This window comes from Chrysemys picta, chromosome 3, assembly GCF_011386835.1.
Source record: "Chrysemys picta bellii isolate R12L10 chromosome 3, ASM1138683v2, whole genome shotgun sequence".
NCBI classification, from domain to species: domain Eukaryota; kingdom Metazoa; phylum Chordata; order Testudines; family Emydidae; genus Chrysemys; species Chrysemys picta.
The window spans coordinates 37,925,483-37,945,049 of NC_088793.1; the positions used below are offsets into that span (position 1 = coordinate 37,925,483).

General features: G+C 44.9%; 2 protein-coding genes across 7 annotated transcripts in view; one reads left to right on the forward strand and one right to left on the reverse strand.

Annotated features, from left to right (window-relative positions):
- The window catches only part of TRAPPC12 (trafficking protein particle complex subunit 12), a 97,704-nt gene extending 88,891 nt beyond the window's left edge, over positions 1–8,813 (reverse strand). For 3 of the 4 annotated variants that reach the window (XR_006174108.2, XM_042848747.1, XM_005289650.4), the window contains exons 1-2: positions 8,674–8,813; positions 1,567–2,786 (exon numbers count right to left, since the gene is read on the reverse strand). Coding sequence is in view for 3 of the 4 variants with exons in the window: in XM_042848747.1 (XP_042704681.1) it covers positions 1,567–2,781 (1,215 nt within the window). In the remaining variant the exon portion in view is untranslated. Of the gene's footprint in view, positions 1–1,566; positions 2,787–8,050; positions 8,072–8,673 lie in introns of those variants that run through there. The other variant, XM_042848746.2, reaches the window with a different exon arrangement.
- Positions 8,814–8,838: 25 nt separating this feature from the next.
- EIPR1 (EARP complex and GARP complex interacting protein 1) overlaps positions 8,839–19,567 on the forward strand; it is a 168,808-nt gene continuing 158,079 nt past the window's right edge. For 2 of the 3 annotated variants that reach the window (XM_065587745.1, XM_065587746.1), the window contains exon 1: positions 8,845–8,979. In XM_065587745.1, coding sequence (XP_065443817.1) covers positions 8,938–8,979 — 42 coding nt within the window. In that variant the 5' untranslated portion in view covers positions 8,845–8,937. Of the gene's footprint in view, positions 8,980–19,567 lie in introns of all 3 variants that reach the window. The other variant, XM_065587747.1, reaches the window with a different exon arrangement.

The following is a 19,567-nucleotide window of genomic DNA, read 5'->3' on the forward strand; positions in this document are numbered from 1 at the left end:
AGGAAACATTGTACAAGTCCGGTCCCAGCATCAGGCTGTTTCTTTCTTTGGATCCTTGGGCTCTGGGGGTAGAGGGTGCAGGTGTCTGAACAGGGTGGGGGGGGGGGGGAGGGTGGTGTCCAATGCCTGGGCTCTGGGGGGAGGGAGTGCGGGTGTCTGGGCTGGGGGAGGGTGCTCTGCAGCTGGGCTTTGGGGATGCGAGTGCAACGGGTTAAAATACATCAGAATTATGCCATAATCATATCATAATAATATCACTGTGAAGAATATGGGGTGCAGTGTCACAGTGAGTATCTGGGCTGGGGGGGCACCTCACGACTGGGCTCTGGGAGGCAGGTGGTGCAGGTGTCTGAGACCGGAGAGGCAGCGTTTTCCCTCTCCAAGATGTGTCCAGTTGGCACATATGACACCCAGACTGAGGTGCCCAGCAAAAGCATAACAGAGTAACAGGAAATAGGTTGTCATAGGTGTTTCTTTAATGCTATTCCTCTGGAGGAACTATTTTCTGTTGTTTATATTGTGACAGACATACTTGTTGACAGGTATTTTGAAACCTTTTATTTCACTACTGAATGATTATGAATTTTATACTACGGTACTACTAAACAAGGCTTAAACAAAAAAACAATATTACCTGACCTCTACCGTCTGGAAGACAAAACCTACTAGCCAGAGGTGTAGAGATGAAAGAGGAGGATGAGGAACATCACCTGTGAAGTCCAGAGGCAAAACTCTGTTGAGCAGCTTAATCACCCAGCCAGCCTCAGCTGGCAGGACAAGGGAGGATACGAGAATCTCTACTGTGAAGCAGTCTCTGAATCCTTTCACATCAGCCTCTGGACAACAGCTATCACATAAACTTGAAATTCTAGTCTTGCTAAAATCTAGAAGAACGGAATTTTGTATTTCTTCTCTCCTATGCAGTGTTGCCTGGCTGCTGAGAAGGGAATGGGTCTCCACTACTCTATCCCTCCACCAACCTCCATTTTGGGTCCTCCTCACCAGTAAATGGCTTCAATGCCTGCCTCTGTTGCTTCTCCTAGCTTTCCTAAGCAGTGTCAGAATGCAAATGACCTGATTCTTGTCAGTGTCAGCGCTACCAGTAGCATTCGGAACATTAGCTATGAAAAATGACAAGACTTCCGTCACTCTGCTGTAGCACTGAATTCTACAAGCAGAAGCACTGGAGTTACCCATCTGCAAACTTCATAGGACACCACACTGCTTTAATCTATATCCAGTTGATGTTTGGAATATTATCTTTGCAAAAGCTAGAAATGACTTTTTAAACGGAAGCCTAGATTCTATATAAATTGATTACATCAGTCTCTACAAATAAGTAACAAAGCTTTCTGATCATTACACGTGAGTCAGTTTTTTGAGTCCTTTCATGAATGACTGCTCAGTCAGTCATCTTGAATGCTATAATAAGGATTGCAATAGTACACATAAGATGAGCACAGTCTGTAAAACAAGGTAATTAAAAGAGTAGACCACTAGATGTGTCATCCCATTTCATTGCCCTAACATACGAACAAAAAGTAGGATGTAGCTATAGATTCTTACCTGGATGTTGTCAAACTTTAATCCAGGCATGGTGAGATTCTCTTTGTCTATAAACAGAGTACTATATTGTTGAGTGGCTACTGAAATTAAAACCTTTCTAGTTTCCTCACTGGGAATCCAGGCATCATTTCTTCTATCTAATTCACTCATATTCAAGGCTGTGGCAAATGGGTCATCACTTCCAGCAAAAACAGCTTGGATCTGTGAAAATGGTTTAGGAGATTGTGATATTTCTAAAGATGCAGGGGGACCACCTGCTTCAGATCTCCCATTTCCTACAGAGTAAGTAGGGTCAGCAGAGTCACTGGAATTGTCTCCAACTGTACTAACAGATGACATTTGTTCTGTGACTGAAGAACCCGCATTAGGGTTACTGACAGAAATAAAAGTGGATGTAGTAAATGAATCAAAAAACTCAACAGCTAGATTATTAGTGTTAACAGGGTCACCAAAAAATGTACTTAGGCTAGGACTCGGTTGAACCACCTGTGCAGGAGACTTCACTGGAACCTCATTTACACTACTAAAACTAGGAGACTTCACCATTTGAGGCTCAAAGCCATCATGTATGAACAACTGTGGTTGAGTATTAACATTGTTTGCTTGACTAAAAATGGTGCATACAGGGATAGGTTCAGCTTCAGGAGATGATTTGCTGGCAAGGGGTGAGGATATTGGCTCCTCAGATTTACTTTCATCAATATTACTTGGTGCTGAGTCACCTAGAGCTTCATTTCCCACTTTCGGTTCATCTTTCACTGCTTCTTGAATCAACTCTTCCTTTAAAGATGCCTGATCATCTGTTCCAATATCAGAAATGTCTTTAGGTGTTTCTTCATGTTCAGTTTCACTGTCATTACCTAGGGCTTCTTCCTTACTCACTTCTCCTTCTGGTGTACAAATGTCCTTGACTTCCATTTGTTCCACAATCTCCTGCAGGCAACCAAGTTCACCGGTGTCATCTTCACTATTGTTTGGAGAATCAGAAATAATGACACTCTCCATCATGTGTTCATTAAGTTTATCTATGAAGTTATTGGAATCCTCTGAGATGGTCTCATTCCCTTCAGACTCAAATTCATCTCCACCAAGATCAATGGTTTCCTCATGAAAGAGAAGTTCTTCCTGAGCCCTCTGCTGAACTACATTTCCACATGCCTCCTCATTTGAAACACTCTTCTTGGCATCCTCATCATTACATTGATTATTTTCCATTGTGACTAAAGAAAGGGAAAAATATTCCGGAAGTTAATTTTATTGAGCAATTTAAATAATTATTCTGAAACTCAAGAGTATTTATTAAAAAGGCAACGAAGGACTTTTTATGCAGTCATTTGACTATTAAAATATTTATTTTTGACCCTTCATTGTTGGCCAGCTATTCCGTACTTGGCACAAAAGTGTTTTAAATTTACCTTTTGCCCCTATGAACTTGTGAGTCCTAAAACACTATAATTTCAGGAAGGCAATGGTGTGTGAGCGTGCATGCACACACTCCCATTCAACCACTCCAGCCTCCCCAAAAAGACACTTAACATTATGCTGTAAATATTTCCTTTCAGTTAAACAAATAATATTACAAATTACTTAGCTGAGAGGCAGCTACAAACATCAACACTAAAATGGACCAGACTGTATTTTTTTTTTTTTTTTACAAAAATATATCTTTCTGCTAAAAATTATTTATTCTGATCCTCCTTGGTTTTGATACTGCAAGAATCAAATAGTACATCTAAAGCAGGCCAAAAATGTAGGCTTACTCTCTCCCATGGCAAGAGTCCCTCTTCCCTATTGAACCAAAAACATCTTCGTATCCTATGGGTATTAGACTTCATATTGCCCTGGAGGTTTACTTCCTTTGGATTGTTCAGAAAACTTCTCTCAACATCACCACCCCTTCTGATACACGCTCTCATTCATCTACATGCTTCAGAATGTTTTATCTAAACTAAAAAACATTAATATTCTTTCCAAAGGGCAAACGGAAACAGGAAGGTCTACTCAGGGGGGGTTGCTTGCCTGACAAACTAATAGCTCACACTTTCCTTTTTCTTGGTCACTTATTCAATAATGATTTAGGTAGGTGGCATTCAGATGATAAATTGTGATTACTGCTACTGATTGGCTAAAAATTGTTCATGCAACCACTATTTTTGTTACCCCTCTGCTTTGTGCTTGTGTCAGTCACTTATTTATCTTTCCTTTTACACTATAAGCTTTTTAAAGATGGGACTTTAACTATGATTGTACAGTGCCTACTATGATAGCTTGAGCTGAGGCCTTTAGGCATTACTGGAATATAAATATTAATGATAATAAATAATAAACATGTTTGGGTATAGAGGAAAGGAGAAAACCAGTAAGCACCTGATCCTGCTCCCACTGAAGACAGTGGGCATTTTGCTACTGATTCAATAAAAACAGTGCTGGGACCACAGAAAGAGAGGATTATGCATCTTAAGATTTCTGAAATCTTTCGTTCAAGCCTAGGAGTCTGCCTCTAAAATTTCAGAGAATGGAAACTTACCTAATATCTCCTATGAGATGGCTCAGTAGCTAATATGATGAGATTAGACACTATATTCTAGAAGGAATCAATAATAAGCACCTCTTCATAGCACTTCTGATACTCAGTTGAATGCTTATGAATAAGGTTATGTTTTAGTCACAGGTATTTTTAGTACAAGTCATGAACAGGTCACGGGCCACGAATATTTGTTAATTGCCCGTGACCTGTCCATGACTTGTACTATACTCCTAAATAAAACTTGGGCTGAGGGTGCTCTGAGGGGTTGGTCTGGGGGCATCATGGGTGCTGGGGGTTGGCCCCCCGGAACCCCTGCTGGTGCTGGGGGGGGAGGGGAGGGTTGGCGGGGCTAGCAGGCTCCCTACCTGGCTCTGCATGTCCCTGCAGCTCCTAGGGGGAGGGAAGGCCGGGGGGCTCCGTGCACTTCCCCGACCACAAGCTCCCGTTCTGCAGCTCCCATTGGCCTGGAACTGCAGCCAATGGGAGCTGCGGGTGCGGTGCCTATGGTCAGGGGCAGCACGCAGAGCCGCCTGGCCCGTCTGCCTAGAACAGCGTTTCTCAAATGCGGCCACCAGGGGCTTTTCTTGCAGCCACAGCTTCCTGGTCGGTGATTGGGGGAGGAGGGAGCGCAAAGCAGCAGCCCCTCCCCAGGGGCCACCAGAAGTGGTTGGGCCCTGCCCCCCTCTGGAGAGACACAAGCTGAAGGAAAGGCAGCCAGTGAGTTCCCCCACCTTCCCAGGGGCAGTGGGATCGGGCTACAGTCCTTGGGTGGGAGGCTCCAGCCACGAGCCTTCAGGCTCTGTCCCCTGGACATGGGGTTTTAGGCTCCATTCCCTGGCTGCATGGTGATGGGCTCTGGCCCCAAGCCCATCCCCCCCATCATCTCTGCCCCCTACCGCCTCCACCAATGCCCCATCACCCCTGGCCCCTGCTGCCTCTGTACCTACCTCCCCATCCAGGGCTTAATTTCTGAGTAAGTCTGTTGTGAAAAGTGAGATTTACATGTTTGTTAATATCACTTTTCACAGAACACTTAGTAGCTAGCAAGTCTTAAAAAAAGTAACCAAACCAACTAACCAACCAAAAGAAACAATAAGAAAAATGACAAGAACATTCAAAGCACCTTATTTGTGTTTCTATTCTGTTTAGGTCCAATGAAGAACAGAGACAAATGTACACTATTTTTATTATTGAGTCTGAAAAAAACAAAACCAAAAAACCCTACATAGATAGATTACAATGATTTGGACATGTATCTGTGCATATTTATTTGTTTTTCCTAAAGTTAATTAAGTATTTTAGGAAAAACTGTCAGAGCGGCCATGAGCAAGAATTGGTGGCCGCACGCTGAGACCACCAAAAAATTTGTTGTGAGAACCCCTGAAAAAGCTGAAGGGACATGCCTGTCATTTCCAGGGAGACCGCGCCTCCTCCCCCTCCCCCGAAGTAAGCGCCACCCTGCACCCCAACTCTCTGCCCCAGCCCTGAGCCCCCTCACACACCCAAACTGCCCCAGCAGCGGCCGGTGCAGCCCAGAGGCTGCCTGATCTGCTCGTGCAGCCCCGGAGCCAGCCGAATCTGTGACTTCCGTGACAGACACACAGTCTTACTTATGAACACATTGGTGAGGCAGGGACATATTAACCTCCCACTTTACACATAGGAAATTTGAGGCAGAGAACAATCATTCTTGTCAAAGAGGTTTCAATTGTAGTAATACATTAAGTTTGTGTCCACATCACAGCCTTTCTGCTATCACACTAGCACTGGTATATCCATGCCTATCATACCATGTTTATATTGGTACATTCTGGGCAAAAATTCCTCATTGTTCCAAGGAAATAGATGTCTTTGAGAACATACATACATACAGAACAACATCAACTGTATGGAGTGCAATTGCACTTTGGGATGTCATACCTGAAAGAGAGGTGGGAGAAAAAAAGGACCTGACAAGTCAATTTAAAAGTCACAAGCTAAGGGGTCCTGTCTGTGTTTTGGGAAGGAAGTGGAGAACGTGCTATACCGGTTGCAGAAAGACAACCATTTGTCAGCCTAGACAGGGGATGACACTTTTGGTTGACCTGGTTATAGCTGGATTTTAACCTTGTTGCACATTGACACAAGCCATATTTAGAGGCACGCATGCCAGAAATGTATTATAAACTTGATTAAAGCCAGCAGTATGACTAGGGTGTTTTTTTTTTTTTTTTGGTTAGGAATTCTCTAGGAACCTGTAGTACCATTCCTTCTCTCCGACTCCACCCCAATGCCTCAAGAAGATGTATTCTACTCTTCTGTTCAGTGTGGCTCCCAAACTTAAGCAGCAAAATAAGAGACAGCCTTCTATAGAAAAATTTAGAGTAACTGATGCCTCTGTAACTTTGAATGGGTTTGAAGTTACAAGGAGCAGGTTTTCTCCCACCACATAATCCCTGTTACATTTCCTGTTATCTACCATGGTGTAGACACGACACTGTTTAACCAGTTGAAAACACTGCCAGGTCTTTTAGTCTCACAACTATTTTCTAAATAACACTATGTACATTTATTCATCAATTCAAAGCTTGGAAGTTTGATTTTATTCCAACGAGGAAAAAAATCTTGTTTACTATCTAGAGAAATATCTGAATGGGAGTGAAAAATGGAACACACTGAAGAAAAAGATTAATTAAATTTAAGAAACACACGTAGATGTGGAAAACAAAGAAAAGTTAATCTCCTAAAATACTTGTTGATAAAAGATGCAATTCTGCAGAGGAAAGCTAAAGATATAGAAAATTTTACTAAAAATTTGTAATAAGCAAATATGGTTTTTTCCCCCAAAGATATCAAAGGTGAAGATTTCTACAATTCTCTGGCAATTTTTTTTTAAACCTAACTGGCATTTTTAAACCTCTCTTTTTAACATCTAAACTTTTGCATACCCCCAAGTGGGGTTCTCCATCACTGCTTATGGCAAAATTCAGTAAATTCACTCTATTTTACCTTTTGATTGTGAAAAACTTAAACAAAAAAAAGGCTACATTTTCCCATATTTCAAAGCCTATGCAGGTTTGGAGAAAGAAGCTAATTTTTCTGGGAGATGAATTTAAGATGAATTTATTTCCTTAATCTTGGAGGCTTCTTATTTGCTCCTAATCTCAGACTAAGTAATGATTACATTTTTTTTTTATTTTGATGACGTGAAGTCTTATTTTTCTATATATAAAACTACAGCTAGCCTGGTACTGAATCCATGCAGAATCCCACTGAAAACAACAGTGCTTTGCACAGGCACAGACAGGAATAGGTCTCATTGCAGAATGGGCCAAAGTTATTCTAAAATCTCAATGAAAAGTTTCTACCAGTTATACTCACTGAAAATACTTTCAGCCTGCTCTGTGAGTAGCTCATTCCCTTCCTTTGTCGTCTATAACTGGGTTTCTCAACTCGCGGGTCGGGACCCAAAATTGGGTTGCCAGAATATTTCAAAGGGTCACGTGGCAGCTCCCGTCCCACAGGGATGGCGGGGCTCACCTCCGTAGTCCAGGCACTCCAACCTCTGGGGTCCCAGCGCCACTCAGCTTTTGCCCAGCCATCATGATGACAGGCGTCTGGATAGACCAAAGCTTAGAGTGGCACTGCAACCCCATGAGCCAGGTCACAACTCCACTCACTCAAATTTGGTCCAGCAAAGGGGGGCAGGGCCAAACCTGAGCTGCGCTGCAACTTGGAGATTGCAAAGCCCAGAGCAGAGAGCCAAGCCCTGCCACAGCCCAGGAGCCACTACTGTGAGGTGAGTGCTGGGCAGGATCCAACCCCCCCATTCCTGGGGGGAGGTTCCAAACAAAACCACCTCCAGGTTATTTAATGCGTCACAACAGGCCATAAACATTGACAAATGGGTCCTGAGCTCAAAAAGGTTGAGAACCACTGGTCTATAATGCACTGGCAAATAAATACATGTATGCTCACAGTTTTGTCACGGAATTTCGTGTTTCTGAGTCTTTATGGACACCAGACTAAACCTTTGGTCTGGCCAGTCAGTACCCACTACCTCTCACTTAATACCGTGGATATAGAGAGTGGGTTTGAAATTCCCTGGCAGGTACCGCACACAAGGCTGAAGGGGACGAAGCAGGGCGTCCGCACAGAGTCTCGTTACTACTCCCGGGTAGCGGTGATGGGTGCGGCGGAAGAACATGGCCACTGTCTAACAGAAGAAGGGAAAGGGGGCGTCCCAGCCCCTCAGGCCTGGCTCAAAGGCCTCTCACTGGGGTTCACTTTCAGGCAGATCCCCGGGGGGGGGGGGGGGCGGGAAGACTTGGCTCTGCGGGTGGCAGTCAGACCCTAGTAACACAAGTGACAGCCCATCGGGGAGACACCTCTGCTGCCGTCTCACTCCAAACCGGGACCCCGGCGCACCTCCGGCCCGGCCAGCTCCACGCTAGGGAACCCCAGGCCCGCTCGCCGCCTGCCCCACGCCAGGCTGACTACAGCGGTCCCCGGGCCCGGCCAGGACCCCCGCCCCTCCGTTCCACCAGGCCCAGCCCAGCCCGGCCCGGCCTCCCCATCCCCGCTACAGCCCTGACCCTCACCTGCTTAGCACCAGCAGCAGCCTTGCACCGCCGCCCCAAGGATCCAGCAGCTACTGCGTCTGCGCCATCAACCAGGGAACGGTCTCTACGGCGCCTGCGTTTCCGTCACATCACCCGGAAGGGGAGAGCAACGGATGCCGCAGTGGCTCAGAAAGGCCCCTGGGTTAGCGAGTAACGTATGAAACAGGGGAGCCGGCTCAGGCTGGGGGAAAGGGACGTGCGGTTGTTGAAGGCGGGCCCTGCGGGAGCAGCTGTGGGGACGTCATGGAGGATGACTCGCCAGTGATCTATGGGCTGGAGTTCCAGGTGCGCAGGAGCGGGGAGAGGAGCCCCTAGGAGGGAGAGGTTTGGGGTGGAGAGGAACCCGCCGGGGGGCTGTGTTGGAAGGGAGCACGTGGGGAGGGAGGGCTGTTGCTGGCCGGGGGGGCGGTGTTGGAAGGGAGCCTGCGGGGAGGGGGGCTGTTGCTGGCCAGGGGGGCAATATTGGAGGGGAGCCTGCGGGGAAGGGGGGGGTCTGTTGCTGGCTGGGGGGGTGGTATTGGAGGGGAGCCCTGGGGGAAGGGGGGCTGTTGCTCGCCGGGGGGCGGTGTTGGAGGGGAGCCTGCGGGGCGGGGGGTGTTGGAAGGGAGCCTGCGGGGAGGGGGGCTGTTGCTGGCCAGGGGGGCAATATTGGAGGGGAGCCTGCGGGGAAGGGGGGGTGTCTGTTGCTGGCTGGGGGGGTGGTATTGGAGGGGAGCCCTGGGGAAAGGGGGGCTGTTGCTCGCCAGGGGGCGGTGTTGGAGGGGAGCCTGTAGGGAGGGGGGCTGTTGCTTGCCGGTGGAAGGGGGTGTTGGAGGGGAGCCCTGGGCAGGGAGGAGGCTATTGTCTACTTGGGGTGTGTGTGACAGGGCTTTTCAGGGGGCAAGGTGGTGGGCAGTGGAAGAGGACCGCTCCTTGCAGAGCAGCAGGAGCTGGGGGAAGATGATACTAGGCAAGGGAATCAGACTCTCTTGCAGCCCCCATCCCACATAGCTGCTGATCAGGGGTTCTTCCTCAGCCCAAAAATGTGCCTATGCTACAGTTAGCCTTAACTCTGACCCTTGCCTGCTTTCACATGTAACACAATAGCCACTTGCTAAGGTACCTAACAACTTGGAAGCAAGAGGGGCTAGTAGCTCGGTAGAAGGGGACTGATTGTGCAGAGTGACTTGAGTTGTGCCATACTTGGCAGGATAGATGAACAGTAGGAAGATATGTCAGTTACGTAAAGGCACTGGGTACAGTGTGGCCTCTTTTATTTAATAACTAGTGTTCTGTATCTCTTGTTAGTTTTATTTATTTATATTCTTTATGCTTGAGTGCTCTAGCTGGGGGGAGGGGGTATTATGCAAGGCAGTGTAGGGATGTAGAATAGAATAGTCCCTGTGCTGAAGAGTTTACAATCTAATAGGATAGACCAACTGCTATAGAGCTATGGACAAATTGTCAAAAGAATAGAATTTGTAAGTTACAGTTTCACCCCAGTCAACCTCCTTCCCAGCCCTGGCTCAGCCTGAGTGGCCTCCTTACAGTGGACTCACAGAGAGCACTTGGCCTCAGTCTGGGCAGGGGAAGAGAAATGCCAACAATTTCTGAAGGTATATGCCCATGGTTGCTTCTCTCTCCTGCAGAGTGGGGAGACACCTGGCTCGTCCTTGCAGGGCAGGCAGCCTACATGGCTCATGAAGAAGACTGAAATACATCTTGTGATACATGACCATTCATCAAATTTCCCTAACTCGTTAGATATTTGCTGCTGGTGCTATAGTTTCCCCCTTAACTAATTTTTGCTTGTAGGACAAATTCATAATCATATCATTGTGTTTTCATGTCAGAACAGGATAGTTTTTTTGCAGGTCCAAAACTGAAATGGTCCAAGAAATGGCAAGTGAATGGCTTAATGATGGATTATTAGTGATGATTCTCTGTATCAGCCCTGTTGCCCCATCTGGGTACCTTCCGTTCTGTTGTATTCACTTTTATTGTCAATAGAGCACAGGGCTGTTTTTGTGCATACACTATTGGATGTTAAATCTGCTCAAGTTTGACTATCATAACTTTACCATTATGTGATTGGATCACAGAGGCTATACATCCTCCTATTTCTTCAGGGTTGATAATTCCAGATTTTAAAGGGCATTAAATGCCTAAATACCTCTAGCCCTTAGTCTCTTATTTTGGATCACGGCTGTATGCTGTGTTCTAAGCAAAGTACTATCTGATATAAACTGTAAATTGTGTGACGAAGGTTTCTAGCGGCGACATCGTTTAGATCTCATCCTAATCATTGTTCAAAACTCTGCACTGAGCTGTTCCACTTACTCTCTGGGAAATATGCAGCAGATGCTTGGGGAGGATCTCCTGGAATTAGGCCTGGTTGGGATCATAGAGGGGAATGGACTTTCTGAGAATGTAGCTCTAACCGGGGATTTGTAAAAGTTAATGGTGAGCAGGAGGAAGTGTCCATGTGGCAGAGCTCTGCTCTGGAGCAGTTTTGGAATGGGGAGGAAGGGTGTGTAGTTTTGTGGTTATGGCACAAAGGAGCTTACAGACTACAATATTATTCCTAGGTATTTCTGGCCTCCATAGACTTACAGTGTGACCTTAAGCAAGCCACTTGACTTCTCTGTGCCTCAGGTTTCCTATCTGTAAAATGAGGCTAATATTTCTGTTTTTCATATGAATAAATTCAAGTTTGTAAAGTGCTTAGGTATTAAATTGAGTGCCATAGAAATGCCTATAAATTAAATAAGAACTTCACAGCATAGACTCATTCCCTCTTATAGCTCTCTTAAGGGAGATAGGAAAGGAGCCATCCCCAGCTCCACTTTGGTAGAGCTTTTGATGTAACCTCTCCTGGAGCACTGAGGAAGCACTGCAGCTGGGGGGAAATACCTCTTCTGGAGAGCTCTTAAATTCTGCTGGAGCAAGTGCTTCTTTCTGTTGCCTGTATTTTGTTTGGCTCCTTCAGTTACTTCCAGTCTCCCCAGCTGCCAAGCCCCTGACATCCCTTTATGTGGCAGCCTTACAAAACAGAATTATGCAGCCACATAATCTCATAGTACACAGGGCCTTGAATCTAAGCCACAAACATTTCTATTTGTTCATGAATGGCAGTTCTAAGCCTCAGTTGCATGCTGCCCAGGAAACGTAAGTAGAGTTCCTGCGTTTGTGCTTTCCTTATACAGTACATTCCTTAGCCAAATGAATGTCGACTCTGGTCTGTCTTGTCTTTCCTATAGGGCTAATTGCTAACTGTTTGATTGGGCTTTGGCTACTGCTGTTTGCTGGATTCTCCAAGGCAGATCACTTCCTGCTGTTAAGTGGACATATTGCCATTTTGCTGCTCTCACAAACAAGCTGCCTCATGCAGTTCCTTGGATTGCCAACGTACGTGTCACCACAGGATGATTCCTTTCTTATCCTCCAAACCTTTGGTGTTTGCTCTTGCCAACCACTCTTGCTCCCCTGACCAGAATTTTTCTGTCATATTTAGGCAAGCTCTTCCCTCAGTCTGCTGAAGACCCACCTCCTTGGACCCAACTCCAGCTGAGGTCTTGCTGTAGCAGTACATCAAGAGAGCCCAGCTGTTATTTAGGCCCTCTTTTGTCAAGGGCACAACTCCATCCTTGGGCTGCTGTTCCCTTCTATGCCTGGAATTAACAGTGGCTCTTCTCTTCCCATAGAGTGAGATCCCAGGCAAATATAGAATTGAATAATGCTAATAAAGCTAAGATAAGTTAGTTTTTAGTATCTAACAGTTTAAATTTAGCACTGCATGTCCTAAGAGAACTGTGCCAATCATATTTCCCACTTGTTTCAACAGGCTTGCTTAGAGCTAGAAGGCTGTAAAGAGAGAAGACCTGAGAAATAGGGCACATCATTCTACAGAATGTGTTATTAAGTAGTTTTGCTTTTAGAATGATGACATTTTCCAGACTGGCTATCCCATGAATGTTTGGATATTTGAGTAATGATCCAGAATTCCCAAAGGGTTAGAAAGATTTTTTTCTTTAAAGTTGCTGACTGATTTTAGTACTAGTGAAAGATGTCCTCTTGTCTGAAGTTATCTGCAAATAGGTGCAGCACCAGGACAAATTTCCCTATGTTGCCCTGTCAGTGTGCCTCAACATCATACTCACCTTTGTCTTGGCCTTTCTGCTGAGAAGGTTATAAACTGTGGTGTAGTGGTATTTGTGTGATGGACAAAGACTACAAACTTGCTTTATGCATGCTGCCAAACTCCATCACATACCATTGACTTTTCAGTACTACCTACTTGGGTTGAACTACTGACCTATAATCTTCTAATTCAGATAGACTAAACAATGAGTTATCCCAGAAGTCTCATTAACTACAAAATCTCTCCCTGAAAGGTTATTTTACAATGATATTCTAGGTATAACTATATTAGTCCCTAAACTTGTACCTCTAGCACAATACTAAAAGTAAATCTATAGGTTGTAGTATTGGAGAGAATGGAAAAAAATGCTTAAAATACGTTTTCTACATGTATTTTCAGACCTTCTTCCCCAAAATATGGCACTTTAAAACCCATGTTCTTTATTAGTTAGAACAGCATTTTTTAAAAAAACAACAACAAACACTATTGACCCACAGATTAGATTTTAATCTACTATTTAAATGCTCCTCTTATCTCTTCCCTCTCTCTGCCCACCTTGGATTTAGAATAGTTGTGAATTAAGAATTTGGTTTGCTTTCAGTACAAAACCTTAACTGAACTTTTTCAGCTCAGATCCTACTGTGATGGGTATAAAAACCTAAGATGGAACTTTTTCAAGTGATAATTAAAATATACAGTAATCCTAAATAAACTCTTGTCTAGTCTTCTCCTCTTTCTCCATTTCTGTACCTTGAGAGGTTCCCTTCTCATGTTGCGGAGAGTGACTTCAATACAATTTTATCTGGAAAGCTCATGTTTCAAGTCTTAAAAGACCTACATTGGGAGAGTCTTTTGCTTTGTAAGCTTAAAAGTTGAAAATTAGCCTTGTTGCAAAACAAAACTTGCTGAAACTTAGTCTATGCTTCTATCTGTAAGCTGAACTGTGAAAACTGACCTTTTATTCCTTTGTTTCCTATCTTTTAATTAGTTACTGATCCATGAGCAGACTTTCCCTCTTATCCCATGACTGCCTACTTTGCTTTAGAGCCTTTGGTGAGGGACGTTGTCTAAGGCTTTCTGAAAATCTAAATACACTATGTCCACATGTCACCGAAATATCAGGTCCACCTAGCTGAGAGCCAATAACAGCCAGACAGGGATAAGGAAGAGTTGCTTTATTCTGCAGAAGAAAGGAGAGCTTTGCACCTTGGTACAAAAACTCTGTCTTGCACACATTTTACAGATCCTTTATACACATTCAGACAAAGGTCCTTGCTATGTTAACGCTTGATTGGTGGTTGCCAGACCCGTGCTTCTGCTATCTGGTCAGTGAAACCAGGCTTGGAGCCAGTTCCCTCTGCCTCAAGGCAGAGGAGAGAAGACAGTTCAAAAGTTCAGGCTACTGTGTAGTGAGGTATCTGCTTCCCCCTAATGGCCACTGGTTGACATACTGGCTGCTAGCTGTTAAGCGGGGTCACTAGTAACTTTCACACGCATGTTTGTTGACATCCCCTCTCCCCCCAAGAATTTTAATAGATTGGTGAGGCATGATTTCTCTTTACAAAAGCCATATTGGCTCTTCACAAACATATTGTGTTAATCTATGCGTCTGATAATTCTGTTCTTTACTATAGTTTCAACCAGTCTACCTGCTACTGAAGATAGACTGACTAGCCAGTAATTGCCAAGATCGCCTCAGAATCCTTTTAAAAATTGGAGTGCTATTAGCTATCCGCTAGTCATCTGGTATGTAGGCTGATTTTAGCGATAATTACATACCACAGTTAGTAATTCTGCAATTTCATATTTGAGTTCCTTCAGAAGTCTTGGGTCCATCTGATCCTGGTGACTTATTACTGTTTAATTTATCAATTTTTTCCAAATGTATTGACACTTCAATCTGGGACAGTTTCTAAGATTTGTCACCTTTCTTTGCAGTCGCAAAAAAAAAAAAAGACTAATATAAGTCTGGGGAGTACTAACAAGAGTGTCACATGTAACACACAGGAGGTAACTGTCGTGCTCTACTTGGTGCTAGTGAGGCCTCATCTGGTGTACTATGTCCAATTCTAGGTGCCCCACTTTAAGAAAGATGTGGACAAATTGGAGAGCATCCAGGGGAAAGCAACAAAAATGATAAAAGGTTTAGAAAACCTAACTTATGAGGAAAGGTTAAAAAACCTGGGCACGTGATAGCAAGTGAGAGGGACAGAGTCTCGCATGCATGCCCAGCTCTGGCCCCTGATCCAGGGGTGGGTCAGGCAGATTCATCCCAGCAGAATCCAAGTGTGGAAGGGCTTAGTGTGTGGGGATCCAGGTGTGGAGTGAGAGGGTTCTGTGTGGGGCAATCTGTGTGCGGATGGCTCACTGGGGGGTCGGAGTGCGAAGGGGAATGGGACTCTGCACAGGGGCCGAGGTGGCTGGGGCTCAGCAGGGACGGTCTGGGGGGATGGGGCTTGGCTTGACTGTTGGGGCTTCAGTGGGGGGGTCTGGGTACTGGAGGAGTGGGGCTTGGTGGGGTCGAGGGTCTGGGTGCAGCTGGTTGGGGCTCATTGGGGTAGAAGTCTCAGGGGAGCTCGTTGGGGTGTCCAGGTGCAGGGAGGGTGTGGCTCATCAGTGTGGGGTTTTCAGTGCAGGGGGCTCAGCAGGAGATGGTCTAGGTGCAGGAGTGGGGGTCCAGATGCAGGGTGGTGGAGCTCAGTGGGGGGGTCTGGGTGCAGGGGGTGAGGCTCGGTGTGGTGGGCATTTTGGTGCAGGGCGCTTGGTGATGGGGTTCTGGGTGTGGGAGGGTAACGTTTTGGGTATGGGGGGGTCAGGATGCACAGGGTTTGTGCGGATGGGGGAGCAGCTCCCTGTACAATGATCCCTCCGCCCGTTGCTGATGAGTGATGGGGGCAGGAAGTGGTGGGGGGAGGGGTGTGGAGTGGTGCTTCTTGCAACTGGGGAAGGTTTCTTGGGGTGGGTCTGACCGGGTCCCATCTGCTCCTTGCAGGGGAAGAGGAAGTCCCATCCTCCCCTGCCCTCTGCCCAGCCGGGACTAGCCTGGCACAGGGTAGGAGCCACTGGCTGGGGTGTCTCCAGCACCACCTTCCTTTCTCCACCCCACCTCCCCCAGTGACCTACCTCTCTGCTGGCTGCTCCGGGCACCCAAAACGATGTGCCCGCACTGCTGGGGAGGGACATATTACCACCCTTTTATTTCATGTCAGCAGCCATTTTTCTGTGGGGAAGCAAAGAGATCCACGGGGCCGTGAATTCTGAGTGTGCACAGTGCGCATGTTACGCTCATACAAAGCACCCGGGATCTTTATAGAGGAAGGTAAATACATAGCATTTATTGAAAATATAACAGTTGGCATATGCTTTTTAGACACACATTCACACTCCTGCAGTGATGTTTATAGTTACCAGTCCAGAGTCTGGATCAATCTAGTGGCCAGCCAGATTGGTCGCAGAGTGGAGCGGGGCTCTATTGGTCACGATCTGATGCTCCTGGAGTGTGGCAAGATGAACCCAAAGTCCCATGGCCGAGCACCCTGTTCTTATAGTTTTTTTTTCCTCTGTTGAAGCCTATGGATTTTGCTGTGTCAGTTTGTGACTGGTTACTTCTTAATTGGTGTAAACATTCCAATACTCCTCAGAGATGGTCATCTTGTCCTTTGTTCTGATTTAATCAATTGCCCTTAGGGATGCCAGCCTTCACCTCAGGGTCGTTAATCTGCCCTTCATTATGGATGCGCATTGATGATTCTTTGATCTTTAAGTCTCTTCACTACTTCTTCCTTGACTCTGGCTATAAGAATGGCCTTCGCACCTTATCTTTTCCTGATGCATACATTCCTCATTCACACAAACAGATTGAGAATACAAACAGTAGTATTTTATATCGAGCAAAAAGGCATTGCAAATTAAACCTTGCTAAGTTTTACAATCAATAACCAAGACAATTTACATTGAGACCCAGGCCTTCAATATTCCTCTAATCTACTTAACATAGACACAGTAGAGAAGCCTGTCTCTTACTTACTAAAACCTTAAAACAAAGAAATGTATATTTAACTAGAGTGCCTAATTAGTAATACATACAGGAAACCATAGTAGACATTATAACTTATCCTAAAACAAAAGGGTGACCATAATCGGTCATAAGGATTGTTCTGGTCTGTCATTCCTTTCTGCTAGTCAAAAAGGGTGGCTGACAGGATGAAATCAAATCATACATTAATTCTCATAGTACATTATAAAATCCAGCTCCTACACGCAGAGTTCCCCCAGGAGTAGACGTTGTGGAATCCTCACCATTGGAGGTTTTTAAGAATAAGTTAGACGCCTGTAAGGGATGATCAAAGGTATATTTGGTGCTGCCTCAATGTAGTGGGCTGGACTAGGTGATCTCTCGAAGTCCCTTCCAGTTCTATATTTCTCTTATTGTATGGAATAGGGTAAAGAGACCAGAATATTTTAATCAATAATTCATAGATAGACCAACAGTTGCTTAGTGTACAGAGCTTCTTTTTCTAATAGTGCTGCTCCTCACATCTACTCTTTTTACATAACTCAGGGACTGAAGTTTGTGTTTAAAAACTGATGCATTATTGTTTAGACCAAAGCTCTCTGTATTGACCTAACTCTGCTTTCATTGAAATCAATGGTAAACTCCCATTGACTTCAAAAGTATCAAATTTAGGCTGATGCTGAGCACTTCTGAAAAATCCTATCCTCCTGGTTATCACTAGTGTATTTAATGGGGTCTACTAACATTGGGTGGCAGCCACCCATGTCTTTCTCTACCATTCAGGAGTCTAGGGTTTGTCATGGGCCAGGGTTTCTGTTTCTTGGACTGGGAACTTTCCTGGGTCACTAATTTGTCTCCAAAACAAAAGCAAAAGCTATCCTTGTTCGTTTTGCTACCATTAACTCCACATAGATGAAAGGTAATTTTGCCAGGGTTAGACTGTACCAATCTAAGCTGCTTTGGGAGAGGAGTGTGAGGGAGAAAAAGGTTAAATTCTCTAGTTCTGCAAATATGAGACATTTCTTGAAAGGATCTGTAAACCTGTCTTTGAAGGAGAAGGTGATATAATGATTGAAGAAGCTGTGACACTTCCTATGGGTACTGAGGGTTGTGAGGGACCAGGCCACCACCTGCCCTTAGCAGGAGGAAGTATTGTGCCTGCTGTGGATCAGTACCTTGAAACCTCCAGCCTCTGACAAGACAAGCACTACCTTCTAGGCCTCGCTCTCTCTCTACAGGCTGGTGATAGGCACACACCAACTTCTGAGTCCTCCAGCCGTCCCTTCTGGAGTGCTCAACCCTTGTTCCCCTGAGCACTCTCGGAACTCTTAGATCCACTGTTCCTCAAGGAATAGTACACACCAGCTTGAAAGATTGAACTCAGTATCACTACTCTACTTAACATACAGCACTTAGATAATGAAAACAATAATACATTTATTATTGAAGAACAGAGATACAAGTGATAGAGAATATTGGAAACAAATGGTTACATATGAAACAAAATCATAACACACTTTCTAAAGCCTAAACTTAACTAATAAGGCATTTCACTATATTCTACAAAATAGCTTGCCCCACGTCCTTTTCTCATCATTTTCAACCAGGTTGTCTGAGATACCAACTCATAAAATCAAGCTTGTTGGCAGCTTGTCCTCAGAGATTGAAGGAATACTTTGTTTTCATCTGCACCCTAGATACAGTTTCAAAAGTTCATTGTCTTATTCCTAAGCAGGATAACCAGGCTATTTTTGTTTTTTCCTTCAGCCTTCACAATCTATTGATTAACATTTTGCTCAGACTCTAAGAACATAAAAATGGCCATGCTGGGCCAGACCAATGGTTCATCTTGCCCCATACCCTGTCTTTGGACAGTGTCTGGTGCCAGATGCATCAGAGGGAATGAACATAACAGGGAAATTATCAAGTGATCCGTCCTCTGTCTCTAGTCCCAGCTTCTAGCAGTCCGAGATTTAAGGACATCCAGACCATGGGGATGCATCCCTGACTGTCTTGTCTAATAGTCATTGATGGACCTATCCTCCATGAACTTACCTAGTTCTTTTTTGAACCTGTTACTTTTGGCCTTCACAACATTCCACAGGTTGACTATGCACTGTGTGCAGGAGTACTTCCTTGTGTTTGTTTTACACCTGCTGCCTATTCATTTCATTGGGTGACCTTGGTTCTTGTGTTATGTGAAGGGGTAAATGACACTCCTTATTGACTTTCTCCATGCCATTCATGATTTTATAACCTCTACCATACCCTTCCTTAGTTGTCTCATTTTTAAGCTGAACTGTCCAAGTCTTTTTAAATGCTCCTCTTACTGTAAATGGGTGTCCATTGTGAACTATACAATACTTAATTTGCACATGACCAGCCAGGGTGAGATAAAAGTCTCTTCTCCACTGCCTGCCAGGGTTATGGGAATCCTCTTTTGGTGACTAGCAAACATAATTTTTTTAAATTTTTGTTTCAATTTAATCTGCCAGGGTCAGATGTAGTTACCCAAATAGTAGCTTTTCCTTGATAACTGGATAACATCACATCTACTTTGGCATAGGAGTTCTGGAATGTTTAATGTAGAAAGACAAGATGGGTTAGGTAATATCTTTTATTGGACCAACTTCGGTTGGTGAGAGAGATGAACTTACACAGAACTCTTTTTAGGTCAGACTTCTCTTTTTAGTGATTTCACACACTGCCCACCACTATGCCCAGTGACCTCTCAAATC